The sequence below is a fragment of the Podarcis melisellensis genome (genome assembly GCF_964234715.1).
Source record: "Podarcis melisellensis genome assembly, chromosome: 10".
NCBI lineage: Eukaryota > Metazoa > Chordata > Lepidosauria > Squamata > Lacertidae > Podarcis > Podarcis melisellensis.
In genome coordinates this window covers 16,266,734-16,280,615 of record NC_138542.1, presented here as the reverse complement: position 1 = coordinate 16,280,615, position 13,882 = coordinate 16,266,734, and the positions used below count along the sequence as shown (strand labels likewise).

Below are 13,882 nucleotides of genomic sequence, written 5' to 3'. Positions count from 1 at the left end.
TTATATATGTAATATATGCAATATATATATTGTTGCATGCCACCCCAATCTCAGAGCAGTGCGAGATTACTAGTAACCCTAGTAATCTTACCCAGGGTTCATGTTTGCTTTGGAATGAAGTACAGAAGAGACTGTGGTTCCAGCAAACTTTTTCAGCAGGGAGCCAGTCCACTGTCCCTCAGATCTTGTAGGGGGCCAGACTATATTTTGGGGGGGGGATGAATGTATCACAAATAACCCAGAGATGCATTTTAAATAAAAGGGCATTCTACTCATGTAAAAACATGTTGATTCCCAGACCATTTGCGGGCCAGATTTATAAGGCAATTGGGCTGGATCTGGTCCCTGGGCCTTAGTTTCCCTACCCATGTTCTAGCTCATATCACTCAACTCTCAATTCTGCCCTTTGTATTTCTAAGGCAGTTCAGGAAGGGGCCCCACCCATTTGTCCTGTGGTGCCTTTGTTCCCTTCACAGCACATTACCTAGGCTATCACAGTACCAGGAAGCTAGCCTGGCTATTCCAGGAATTAGAAGGGGGGCTAGGCATACCCTCCCCCCAAAAATCCCCACAGTATATAGCAGTGCTTTTTTGTACTGGTAGAAGGAAAAGCGTGTAGCTTAGTTTCAATAAAAAGTGATAGCTCCAGGTTGTTAATATAGAGACTTGGGGTCACATTTTTTAAAGAGCAATGCATACTGGGCTCATTCACACATCACACAGTAACATAAGTAATGATTTAACATGAATGTGCCTAACTCACCTGTTTTGCTCTTCTCTGATAATATGTGGGGGAAACAAACCATGATTCTTGACATTAGTATTAATGCAGAGATTATGGATACAGACTAACTAGGATCTGTAGAGAGGAATTGTTCTTGGCTTAATATGGTTTGTTGCTTACACGTTCTAGTAGGGAGGGAAAAAGCAGGTGAGATTGGTATGTATGGATTACCTTGATGCATGAATGGAGGTACTCTGTTCCTAATCCTTGTTATACTACCATAATGTAAGTTTGCTTCTTGCAAGTCATGTTTATTTACTCTGAAGTAAGACCCATTGACTGCAGCACAAGTAAATACTTGCAGGTACATATGTGTATCATTGTATTTTCTTTTTCAACGTATTCATGGTTTCCAAGGGTAAAGCCTCAATTGTAAAATTCAGGAAGATGCCTGAAGGTATTATTTCAAAGCCTTCCAATTTGGAGTTCTAGAAATATTAGTATCAGCTGTAAATTTATTCATTGACTATATTTCTTGGGTTCCTATTGATCCACCTAAGAGCTTGGATTTGCAGCATCTCTGGCAATGACTTAGATTAATTACATTTTCTGTACTGGCTGAAAAAGTCAGTCCTGGATTGGCAGGACCTGTCAATGGATAGTGGATATATAGATGCAGGGAAGTAACATCTGACACTTTGCTTCCATTTGCTTTGTGGCACTTTTTTTTTATTTATTTAGACCACTTATATGTGCTTCAGTATTTTCAGCCAAAAAGTCTCCCAGAACGGCTTACAAAAAATCGAAACAAGACACTCCCTAGACACTCCGCAGGTTTACATTCAAATAAAAATATAAAAATACAACACACATGGGGAAAGGAACAAAGCTCAAAGCTCAGGCTCCAGTTGTTCCTATATTGACCAGCTGGCATAGTTCAGAGGCAGGAGGTATTGTATCCCCGTCCGAGTCCCATTGCCAAGCAAGCAGGGGCTAGGAGTCACCAAGAAACACTTGTCTGAGAGCAGAATCCACATACAAAGTCAGACAGAGGTCAGGGAATCCAGATGAGGTCAGGGAATCCACAGAGCCAAGGGTCCAGTCTAGGGATCCAGATAGCAAGCAGCAAGGTAGGACCAGGAACCACAAGTATTGTTTCCGGCATTTGACTGCTGCTGAGAGCTCTGTTTAAGAAGTCCAGAGCCAGCTGGTTCCCATCAGTGCCTTCTCCTCTTGTGTCCTTGAAGGCTGATCATCTGCAGGTAGAGTTACTCCTCCTTCAGACTGCTGTTCAGCAGGCAAAGCTACACTAGGTGCTTGATGGAGCTGGGTCTCAAGCAAAGCAGATGCAATGAACCCTGCTTCATCTCTCTCCAAATGAGGCAGTCTGATGAAATGACTGCCCCCAGATGACAGTTGAGGGAGAAGAGGCCTGATTTGTAATCATAGCTTTAAGCACACGTCTAGAATCTGTGACAACTGATGTTACTATTACTTGCCAGAGCTTTCTATCCCTTTGATGCCGAATTCCATATTTTTGGAGGCTACAGAAACAGGCGACAGTTTTCCACCTTCGCCGCATCAAGGAATTGGTCCCTTACCTTTCCCGCCCCGCCCTGGCCACAGTGATCCATGCGATGGTCACCTCCAGGCTTGACTACTGTAATTCGCTCTATGCGGGGCTGCCCTTGAAGCTGTCCCAGAAACTCCAGGGGGTGCAGAATGCTGCAGCGAGGCACCTCACGGGGTCTCTGCCATGGGAGCATATTCACCCAGTGCTTTTCAAGCTGCACTGGCTCCCGGTGGAGTACAGGGTCAGATTTAAGGTCTGCTTTTGACCTTTAAAGCCCTTCACGGCCTAGGACCCTCGTACCTACGGGACCGCCTCTCCCGGTATGCCCCACGGAGAGGTCCATAAATAGCAACACCCTAGTGGTCCCGGGCCCTAAGGAAGTTAGATTAGCTTCAACCAGAGCCAGGGCCTTTTCAACTCTGGCTCTGGCCTGGTGGAACGCTCTGCCTCATGAGACCAGGGCCCTGCAGGATCTGATTTCTTTCCGCAGGGCCTGTAAGACAGAGTTGTGTCGCCTGGCCTTTGGCTTGGAGCCAATTTGATTCCCTCCCTCCCTTTTTTCTTTTCCTTCTCCTCCTGCGATGAGGCATTTTAATATTTTAATTTTTCAATATTTTAATGTATTTTAATTTTGTTTTAAGTTGTAATCATTCAACTTGTTTTTATTATTGCTTGTTAGCCGCCCTGAGGCCAGCCTTGGCTGGGCAGGGCGGGGTATAAATAAATTATTATTATTATTATTATTATTATTATTATTATTATCATCATCATCTCCTTAAAATGTTGGACTTCATGACTTGTATTGTAGTAACCTCTTAGTCAACGCCATAGCCTTAACCCATACAATATTAGGAATATAGGAAGCTGCCTTAAATAAAGTCAGACAATTGGTCCATCTAGCTTTCTACCCTGATTGACAGCAGCTTCCTAGGGTCTTATACAGGGAACATTCCCATTCGTACATGGAGATGCTGCCAATTGAACTTGGAACCCACTGCACGCAAAGATGCTGTATCACTGAGCTGTAGGCCAGCCCTTCCCTGGTGTATTGATTTTAGGTTTTAGTAGATGCTCCCCTTTAGATTGTTCCTGGTTCTGAGCTTCTTGGTTCTTATGGAGAAGATAAACTGTCCACTTTAAAATCCTCCTTTTAGCAATTAAAGTGTTCCGGGAGATTTAGAAGTTTTGTTTGTGTGCTGTTTAAAAACAAAGAAAAGTAAAATGCTGCTAATTGGCACTTTGCTTAGAATCTCAGAGGAAAAGATTGCTTAATAGTGTCTGCTAGTTATAATGCCCTGTCCTGTATCAGCTGCCAATTCCAGATTCTGAGCAAATGAGCAGAAATTGTTCTTTCCATCTATTACTAAAGATTTTCCTTAACTCTTCATTTGTTCTGAAGCTTTACATCATGTTTCATGGCTCAAACAATGGTTTAATTTTTAATTATTTTTATATATAACCTCTGAAAATTTGTATGAGAAATTAATATGATGTATATACCCTGTCTCTGGAAAATTTATAAAATGCAGCATTTATGCAATACTTTACTTTAGGATATCGGCTGCATATTTTGGAAAATGGTTTGTCTGTTTGATTTCTGTTTGGCACCTCTCAAGATATTGTAAACAAATATTGCATGATGGCACCTGAGATCTTAAGTAAAATAAATATTGGTGAAAATTACATTCATTGGGTGTTGAATATTCTCCGGCTAGGAGCTGCTTTTAGCTAGGTCTCTTTCCCTGCCAAATGAAAACCTTATATTTCTTCATTTTTTCTGTCTTGTGTGTGCGTATGTACTTAACATACGTACTTTTTATTGATATACTTTCCACAACATCTTATTTTACAGTTTGGGAGAACTGAAGTAATTGACAATACTTTGAACCCAGATTTTGTGAGAAAATTTATATTGGATTACTTTTTTGAAGAGAGACAGAACCTGCGATTTGACTTGTAAGTTTATTTCTATACTTTGGGGTTTGATTATATTATGACAGTATATTTCATCTACAAGAATAGTTAATGAAGTGGAATTTTAAAACATTTTGACATTAGTTTGTATCTTAATGTAGTGGTAAAACATGTTTCCAGTCAATTCACTACAGCAAACTATGTTGTTTCAAATTCAGCTAATGGATCTACAGTTTTCATTGGTATAATTATTATTTTACACTATGGTTACTAAACCCGGTCAGCTTCGAGGAAACTTTTAGCAACCTTGTTAAAACACTTTTTCCAGATTGCCCATCCACCTGTTAGGCCTCACCAGCACTATAACTGAAGACTTTTGTTGAAGCCTCTGCTTCAAGTTCTGCTGACCTATTTAAGTACAGGTCTGTTTTTGCTGTTATTTTTCCTGGAATCTTCCCCTGGCTCTCCTACCAGACATTTCCTGCCTAGCATTCCAAACAGCACATCACTTCTTCTCCATCAGTGCTGTAGAAAGGTTCTCCACTTGTCTCTTCAGCCTAAGGCAAGTGATTCATCTATCCTAGCAATCCTCTGGCCACCAAACCACTCTGCCATCCTTTCAGGTCTTCTTTCTTCCTCCTTGATCCTCTTCCACTTATTTTGCCTTCTCCTGGCTGTCCATCACAATTTCCAGTTGTGGACCTTCCAACCACATAGCCAGCTCCTAGCCATATATACACTTATTCTGGCCACTCTAGTCCAACCCCAGCCAAATTCAAAACTTGTACCCACCAATCAGAACATACGGAACTTCTGTTCTTTTGCATACTGAGAGTTCCATCTCCACTCTCAACCCAAGAATTAAGGGTTAAAGTTCTGCATTGTCAGTTAAATCAACGTTCACCTGAACAGACAAAGAGTTCCGCCATCATACGCATTACAATGTACATTACAATGCAAATGATGGAAAGATTACACGATACCTGCTAAAACCCAGTTTTAACCAGCAAGATTACTTCATTGTTATACATGGGTATTTGAGTTTATAAGTAGATTAAAATATTTTGTTCTTTTTCACTTTAGGTATGATGTGGATTCAAAGAGTCCAAATTTATCAAAACATGTAAGTGCTACTTTATTTTAACCTTAAGTGTTTCCATATCTCATGTACGCATTTTATATATTTTAAGCTCTAATTATCCCTGACTGTAATTTTTGCATCTCATTTTTGCATCTCATTGCCATTTAACTCCCACCTTACAATTTTGTCCTTTATATACATGCCACTTACGGTTTCACTTCATGCATCTGATGAAGTGAGCTTGAGTCCATGAAAGCTTATACCATACCATCTGTTAGTCTTTAAGATACTACAATGTGCTTTAAATATTTTTGCTGCAATATACTAACAAAAGTGGACAACATTCAAGACAGTTGTCAATCTTCCCAGGAGTGGACATCAGCACCATTGTTTGTTCCACAACCACCATCAACAGGGTGGCCTCAGGAGGAAGTTAGCTGGTATTCCCAGCCCCTGCTAAACTCAGGAAATTATAAGTTTGCTCAAATTCTGACCCTTCACTGAACGTAGAGATTATGGGGAGTCTGTCTCCCAATATCCACACCAGTACATGAAGAAGAAAGAAACATTTTCCTCCTGCACTTCTCACAATTTTTGTTGTTGCAGCTTATCATAGTTAAGATAGTTCTAGATCCAGACAGCGTGACAAACTTTGGTTCATGAAAAGCAAAAGGTTCCAAACTTGCCCAGGTTAAGGGGCAATGTTCACTTAAGCATATTCCTCTAATTATGAACCATAATTGATCAGTGTGTCCAAATAAAGCCTTTAATTCTATCTAAATACTGCATTTCTCATATCCATAAGCTTACTAAGTGAAAAGTGGGGCTGGGGCTGTGGGACTTAGCTTTATCATTTTCATAATAATTTTTCAGGACTTCTTGGGACAAGTTTTCTGTACGCTTGGAGAGATTGTTGGATCGCAAGGAAGCAGATTAGAAAAGTCAATCATGTAAGTGTATTCTTTTCAAACAAACTGATGCTAAACTTCCTATATCCTTCCCACTAGCTTCTGATCCTGCCTTTGGGTCTGACAAATCCTTGTGTTCTCTGGTATTCGACAAATAAAAATTCTAGACAGGGAATACTGTCAAGGCATGTCATTTTTTATTCACTGTTGTGTGTTCTGAATTTGTGTGGTGCTGTTTTAAAGTACATTATAGCACTGTCTTCAATTCAGGTGAATTGCTTTTTCATCATTCTATAGCCACCATAAAAAAATCAAGATAATTAGTTCTATCAATAGGAAATTTGACATGGAAAATCCACTTTTTTGAGGTATAATCTAACCAAATGACACCATTTATGAACTTGGCTTGTTTCAACAAACCATAGTTAAGATTAACCGCAGTTGGTCTGATTTCAGAATAGAATGACAAGCTGCAGTCAGTCTAACACAGAAGCGAAAGCGTATGATCTCTTCCTTGCAGCCATATCTAAGCAGCAAACAGTGAGGGGAGCTTGTGAGCTGAAGGCTTATTTTTGGTGATTCTCATGACTCACAACTATGGGGTTAACATTCCATCCAAGCAAGACCATCGGCTGCAATCTTTGTCCCTCTTGCCTAAAACATAATTATGTCAAATGCAAAAATATGCATTTAGCTACCTCAGGAAAACTCCATTATATAGCCTTGTTACAAGTTCCCATTTTAAATCAGTCACTGAACTAAAGGCAATATTAAAACTCGCATCTATTTGGCAGATTGAATCTTCCCTGGTGGAACCTGCTTTCCAAAGCAAAAATGGCCATTGGCGGCGCAAGCAGTCTGCAGAAGTGTGTATTTGTAGATGGGGGAAAGGAAGCTCCAGTGTGTGTTTGCATGTGGCTGCATAGTGCTGCATGTGTTTGCATTTCCCTAAAATGACTCTCTGGGAGCGACGCAGCATTGTGACATAGCTTTGTTCCCATTGGGACATTTTATAAGAATCAAGAAAGCTGATTGCATTAAGAATTACAGCTGTGCCACCTCTTGAAGCAGCAGTGAAACTTTTTATAAGAAAGGGAGAGAGAAAATTTAAAACTCCTGCCACTTCATCTTATAGTAACCCTTCCTGCTCCCTATGAAATTAACTAGAAATTTTATCCCCTTCCCCAAAGCCTGTTAAATAAACCTCCACCCACCACTTCCATGAGAGGTGAATGGCTTTGTGAAAATAGAGAGCATTTCTGGCCCAGCTTTGGGCATGCTCCTTTGCATGGTGCTGTACATATTTGCATAGTGTTTGTGTGTGGCATGCTTTTTTGCATGTTGCTGCATGTTCTCCTCTGTTTGCATGTGATACGCTGCTATATGTAGCTATGTGAGTGCCACACTCCTTCAAATCTTTGCATGTAGCTTGCTGCTGTGTGGGTGTTATGCTGCCGTGCCTGTTTGTTTGAGGCATTTTCCTGCATGAATTTGCGTGTGCTGTGTTGCAGACCTTTTTTGCATGTGGAATACTGCTTCATGTTACTATATGTGCTTGTATGTAGAATACTACTAAATGTATTTGCAGGTGATATGCCACTGTGTGTGTAGAATTACTACGCCTGTTTACATTTGATGTGCTTTTGCATGTGTGTGCATGGAGTGTGCAGTCGTGTGCTGCGTACTTTACATGGGCCATGCTTAATAGGTAGTATGCTCCTGAGTGTGTAATGTGATGCTATTTGCATGTGATGTGCCTTTTCATAGCTGTTTGTGTTTGAGAGAGCAAGTGAGTGAGTGGAGCAGCCCTGACTTCACATATTTTCTGTCTTGCCTTTGCCAGCTTCCTTTAACATTCTGCTTTACAACTCTTTTGATACTTCCTCCCTATTCACTTGATTTGCACTCTGTAACAATGGACTACATTGCAGGGTTGATAAAAGCCACTTTGCCAGCTATAGCCCCTCTCCCCCACTGGAGCTAAACCTCAGTGCACTACATTGTCTGGCTTTGGGGGACGAACTGTGAAGGTGATAAAAGCAGGAATAATGTGCAGGCGACAGTCAAAATGGCCTTAACTTACAGATTACTCAGATGTATGAAACATTTCCTGTATTTTCACATAGTATAAATGCTGAGTATTAATCTTTTAATTAAGTTTTGTGCTCCCCAGTTATGTGAGTTTTCTGGAAAATATATATAGGAAATTTTTCTGATGCCCTAGAAAGTGATCTAATTTAGCATGTTTATTTTACTTATATTTAGTAAACAAAGCTAAAAATGTTGAATCTGTCAAGCATGCCTAATATTTATTTGCAGCTGACACCAATTTGTTGTTACTAATGAATGGGAGATATGGAATTTTTGGGGTGGAAAAATAATGCACCAAAAAAAATTCCCTCATCACTGATAATCTCACATTTTGTGCTCGCATGCAACATAACACCCATAAACCAATATTTCCCTTGGTCTTTTAGCCCCAATCATAATCTTCTGCATGTTGTGGGAACACCAGAAGTGAAGTCACTATGGTGCAGTGATACACTGATCCTCCACTTCCCCTATTAGTTAAGGAGAATGGCATATATTAGTACCAAAGGACTATATATGAGAGCTTGCTCAGGTTGATGGATGGAGAATGCAGAGAGGGAACTCTGGAGAGGAACGAACTGGTGAGTTTGGAATCCTTGTATTTAATTGCTATTACAATGTTGTTTTGTTACAGAGGAATTCCTGGGAAGAAATGTGGCACGATAATAATGACGGCAGAGGAACTCAACTGTTGCCGGGTAAGTTAATATTTTGGGGGGTTTTTTGCCAAAGTATATTGTTTGTCTCCTAGTTAGCATAGAGTTTGTCTCCTAGTTAGCATAGAGTATTGGTGGTGACCTTTCAAGCCATAAATGGCCTCAGTCCAGTCCAGTATACCTGAAGGAGTGTCTCCACTCCCTCATTTCACACTGAGATCTAGCACCGAGGGCCTTCTGGTGGTTCCCTCAATGCGAAAAGTGCAGCTGCAAGGAACCAGGCAGAGGGTCTTCTTGGTATGGGCATTCACCCTCTGGAACGCCCTCCCATCAGATGCCAAGGAGATAAGTAACTATACAAGCTTTAGAAGACATCTGATGGCAACCCTGCATAGGGAAGTTTTAAAATGTTTAATTATGTTTTTATGTATGTTGGAAGCTGCCCAGAGTGACTAGGGTAACCCAGTCAGATGGGCAGATTACCGTTGTTGTTGTTGTTGTTAGGGTACAGTTGTTGTTGTATTAAATCCATGTGTATATTGCTAGACTTTTAAGACTAGCTATTGCATGCTAATACAGTGGTACCTCGGGTTACAGACGCTTCAGGATGAGAACAGAAATCGCGCAGCGGCAGCCGGAGGCCCCATTAGCTAAAGTCATACCTCAGGTTAAGAACAGTTTCAGGTTAAGAACGGACCTCCAGAACAAATTAAAGACTTAACCCGAGGTACCACTATAATCAGACTTTGAAGAGTAGACATCTTGGCATTTGCTATAGAAGTAGAGCTAATCTTATGCTGGTTTAAATAATTAAATCTATTTAGGAACAACAAAGGACACAGCCTTATACCAAGTCAGACCATATATCTCAGTAATACTGTCAAACCTCAGTTGTCAAACGTAATCCGTTCCGGAAGACCCTCCACCTTCTGAAATGTTTGACAACCGAGGCATGGCTTCTGATTGGCTGCAAGAGCTTCTTGCACTCAAGCAGAAGCCGCATTGGACGTTCAGGTTCCGAAAAGCTTACCAAAACCGGAGCATTTACTTGTGGGTTTTTGGCGTTTGGGGGCCAAAACGTGCAAAAATGGAGCCATTCGAGAACTGAGGTTTGACTGTATCGACACTGATTGGCAGTGGCTGTCCAGGGTTTCAGACAGGAGTCTTTGCTACATGAAGATACCACAGATTGAACCTGGGTTATTTTGCATGCAGAACATGTCCTATCTACCACTGAGCTGCAGCTCCTCCTCAAGGAACATTTTGTGTTGATGCATAGTCACAGTTTTTATTAGTCTTAAAATTTAAGAGGACTGCAGTTTATCATTGTTAAACCAAGTATGTATGCATTGATGCTGGAGCTAAATGCAAGGCTCATTGTAATAAAATGGCTACCACATGTAGATAGGTCAAAATCTACATGCTTTTCTTCACAAGTATCTGCTTTCCATGTGGATCATTCAGGACCATTTGTTTTGCCTCTGCAATGTTGTAACAGTGTGAAGAAAACAACATGGTAGTCACATACCAAGTTCCTGGTCCTGAATGGCTTGTCACGTAGAATCAGCAGCCTGTGGATGCAGTTCAAATAGCCTTCAACGTATTAAATTTGTGTCTGAGGTACACCAGAGAACATATGAACTCACATAAGCAAAACACCTCCCTATAAATAAAAACATGTCAGAAAAGAGTTGCTTTATTAATTCTTTTGTTCCTTTTCTATTTATTTCAGCAATTTATATACCATTTAAAGCTGTGGTTTCTAAGTGGTATTTTTTCTGTTGCTACAGTTTTGTTGCATTTAATTCTATTGTATTTACAGTGGTACCTCAGGTTACATACGCTTCAGGTTACATACACTTCAGGTTACAGACTCCGCAAACCCAGAAATAGTTCTTCAGGTTAAGAACTTTCCTTCAGGATGAGAACAGAAATCGGGCTCCAGCAGCGTGGCAGCAGCAGGAGGCCCCATTAGCTAAAGTGGTGCTTCAGGTTAAGTACAGTTTCAGGTTAAGAACGGACCTCTGGAACGAATTAACCCGAAGTACCACTGTCTTTTATATATTTTTTAAATTAACTATTATTGGAGGTTGTCAAAGAGCAGAATGAAGAATAAATAAAGAATATTTCTTGTTGTAGAACTAATATGAATTCTAACATGATATTTGGGTAATTGCAGTGGGAGAAGGAACAAGAAATCCTTGCTATCTCTTAAATTGTAATTGAAATTTTGTTACAGTATAGCTTCAGAAGCCTAAAATTATGAATAATTTGATTAAAATATTTGATATGATGTGTGTGGCACAAATAATGACTCAAAATTCATGACTGTGTTCCCATCTTGGTAGCAAATGAGAAGAAAACCAAAAATTACTTTGTAGTGCCTCTTTTTTTGGTTAGTAAAATGAAAGCAATGTAAACTTGATGCCTAATACTTATGCAGTTTTTAATCAGTGTAAATAGTATGCTTGGTATAAATTATATACTTAATTTGTATTATACTCTTCTATTATTAGGATGCTGTACTGATGCAGTTTTGTGCTAACAAATTGGACAAGAAAGATTTCTTTGGGAAATCTGATCCCTTCCTGGTATTTTTTCGCAGCAATGAAGATGGCAGGTAGATACTCTTATTTTCTTCTATTAAACATGAAGTCTTGTAAATTATAGGGATGACCAGGGGATTTTGTGTGTAGTGTATTAAAAGTTTCTCTTTCACAGTGCACTTGTCTTATTTTTTCTAGACTTACAAACCTCTTGTTTCAAAATACAAGTCACAATTACACTGATGAGGAGAGAATGTGTATTTCCTCCATATGCCTGCTTCAATAGCTTTTCAAACAAACCAACAATATTTCATATTTATGCAATTTTTCAAATGTGGTCCTGCTCAAAAAAATATAAATCACTAACAGATGCTTATAATGAATAACAGTGATTTGGGTATCTAGGTTTCTTAGATAAGTCTAGTTTTCTTAACTTTTCAACTAAAAAAAATCCTGAACTGAGGGGAAAAAACAGCTGGAGTGGTTAAAAACCATATTTACAGTTTCAGCAGTCTTGTATCTTTAGAGTGCTGTTGATTAGAAATTGAAACAGTCCAATGCTCTAGGGAACTCTTTGCACACGCACCTCTGTGCATTAAATATGCCTAAATTGCCTATTTTAGTGGGTTGGTACTGGAACAATGAGTAAGATACTGGTTTCATACAAGAGCAATCAACATATTGAAAAGGGTAAACTAGTAATCATTATATACTTGGACTTCCAAAATACTTTCGGCATAAGATGGTGAGCTAGTAATTGTTTATGGAAAAGGAGACAGAGTTACACAGAGTTCTCATGACAGAGGAAAGTAGGCAGTGCTCCCCATATCTGGTATGGGTCTGGTGCTATTTAATATTTTTTGTTAATGATCCAGAATGTTGGGTTTGTAATAAGGCAGATTAGTTTGCAGACGACATGCTTCAACATGCTAACAACACTATGTTCTGGAAGATTTTTGGTTACTTACTCATTTATAGCAGGGGTGACTAACCTTTGGCTCTCTAGATGTTGGACAACAATTCCCATCAGCCACAACCTTTGGGGGGACAAATGTTAACCACCCCTGACTTGCAGCCATGGACAAATCACTTTTTTCTCTGCCTTGATAGTATCCAAGTATATATATTGTTGCTATACATCAGATGGAGGTGAGATGGAGAAAACTAAAATAACCTGTTGAAAGTTGCTTGTGGCAACACTGCTTTGTGACGGCGTGTGCATCTTCATTTGCATCACTTGGAATCCATTCTCTGGTTGGGTATGATCTCATCTGGGGACAAGGCAGGAGAGAAAAGACCTGGTGTGTGCATCTTCATCTCCACTTGGAAATCTGCAATGATGAAAAACGAGACCAATCATATTTTTCCCCTCATGATTTACTATTGGCATCCATTTTGTCTGGAGTCATCATAGTAAGCCATAAGCCATGGTTTTCTGTGAAGGAGCAGCACACAAGTGCATGCTGCTGAATTGCTCCCCGTTTGTTCCTCCCTTGTAGAGCCAGAAGCGGCAAATAGCAAGTCTTGGCTTAGTTGCAACGTGTGAACCAACACTCAGGGTTTGTTTCTGACCAAACTGTAACGTTAAACCAAGGTTTCTTCTTTGCTTACTGATCCTGGCAATTTGTTCAGGAGAAGCAAATTGTGAGTGTGGTTCACATGCTGCTTGTTCACAGAATGGAGCCATTGTAAAGAGGAAGACCCAGTGAGCTGTAACAAGGCTTATTCAAGATCACTTAACCCGAAGTAGTTAGATACTTATACCCTTTGATCATCGTGTCGTGCTCATAATCACCGTGGTTTTTCTATAGTTTCATATGTGCTTATACGGATGATATGGGATTCTACTCTTGGGTTAGTGATTGTGAGCACAGAACCAGAAATGGTGAGTTTTTGGTACCAGATCTAGGTGTTTGGGTCGGGTCACCAGTTGCCATTGGCTGGAGCATATTTTCACTATTTAGAACAGGCTTCTCCTGTGGCTCTGCCCTTTGATTTCCAGCAGGGTGAGGGAAGAGGAAATCTGGGAACTTCAGTCCCCACAGACCATTGTGCATGGGGAGTAGACCAGGCAACAGACATTCCCTGAAATCCTTAACAGGCAGGTCTCTGAACATTGCAGAATGAGAAAGCAACAGACATACAAACCTTGGGGGCAGAGAGCATCATGTTAACCATTCCTGGTCTAGAAGCTTCTTATTGTTGTTGACAATTAAAATATTGATATTCTCTGTGTTTAGAAATATACCAGTATGAGAGAAGGTCAGTAAACAGCACCATAGCTGTTGCATCCTGGTGCAAAGGAGACCACTTGTCTTGAGGCTTTTGTTCTGTCTTCAGAGAGGTAGAGGGGGGAAAAAAACAGGCACCTCCTCCCTGCTTTAATCCT

The 13,882-nt window shown here is 40.2% G+C and overlaps 1 protein-coding gene across 4 annotated transcripts in view; it reads left to right on the top strand.

The window, feature by feature from the left end:
- CPNE8 (copine 8) overlaps positions 1-13,882 on the top strand; it is a 59,825-nt gene that overhangs the window by 19,885 nt on the left and 26,058 nt on the right. For 3 of the 4 annotated variants that reach the window (XM_081929147.1, XM_081929149.1, XM_081929150.1), the window contains exons 4-9: positions 4,150-4,253; positions 5,295-5,334; positions 6,166-6,242; positions 6,995-7,066; positions 8,926-8,989; positions 11,464-11,567. In XM_081929147.1, coding sequence (XP_081785273.1) covers positions 4,150-4,253; positions 5,295-5,334; positions 6,166-6,242; positions 6,995-7,066; positions 8,926-8,989; positions 11,464-11,567 — 461 coding nt within the window. The remainder of the gene's footprint in view (positions 1-4,149; positions 4,254-5,294; positions 5,335-6,165; positions 6,243-6,994; positions 7,067-8,925; positions 8,990-11,463; positions 11,568-13,882) is intronic. The other variant, XM_081929148.1, reaches the window with a different exon arrangement.